Source organism: Neoarthrinium moseri, assembly GCF_022829205.1.
Source record: "Neoarthrinium moseri strain CBS 164.80 chromosome Unknown scaffold218_Wmoseri_CBS_16480, whole genome shotgun sequence".
NCBI classification, from domain to species: Eukaryota; Fungi; Ascomycota; class Sordariomycetes; order Amphisphaeriales; family Apiosporaceae; genus Neoarthrinium; species Neoarthrinium moseri.
Genome location: NW_026055332.1, coordinates 1 through 457, shown reverse-complemented (window position 1 = coordinate 457; position 457 = coordinate 1). Strand labels below are relative to the sequence as shown.

At 52.5% G+C, this 457-nt stretch overlaps 1 protein-coding gene across 1 annotated transcript; it reads left to right on the top strand.

Annotated features, from left to right (window-relative positions):
- Nucleotides 1-24: 24 nt before the first annotated feature.
- Nucleotides 25-457, top strand: JN550_013929 (uncharacterized protein; the record flags this gene model as incomplete). Its single annotated transcript, XM_049312572.1, has 1 exon — nt 25-457. A coding segment is annotated over one exon (433 nt), but the record flags the coding sequence as incomplete, so codon positions are not given.

Below are 457 nucleotides of genomic sequence, written 5' to 3'. Positions count from 1 at the left end.
AATCATGCGGTCGTGGTTTCAACTATGCACTGCTGTGCTGCTGGCATTGCTGGCTCTAGGAGTTCATGGCAACGAGGTCAAGATCGTATGTTCTGCTGTTCAATTGCGCCGACTATAGCTGCCAGGATACTGACTCTTAACCAGGACCAGAAGGAAGTAAACCGACAACAATGCTCGGGCATGTTCAGCCGCAAAGGTTGGGGAGGAGCTGTAGATCCCTTCATCCTGACCAAGTTTGTCAAGCCCGAGGACATCCCCGAAGACCAGGACCCCGTCGTATCGCTCGTCATGTTTGAGTGGTCAGACCGTGACTATGTTGGCAAGCTCATGGACGATACAACCTCGGACCGTGCCTACATCTGCGACGCCACGGCAATCGAAGCCAAGTTCTGCAACACTACCGAGGGTGAATTCATCTTGTCTCAGGACTCGGGCAAGAGCAAGAGCTTGATCATTA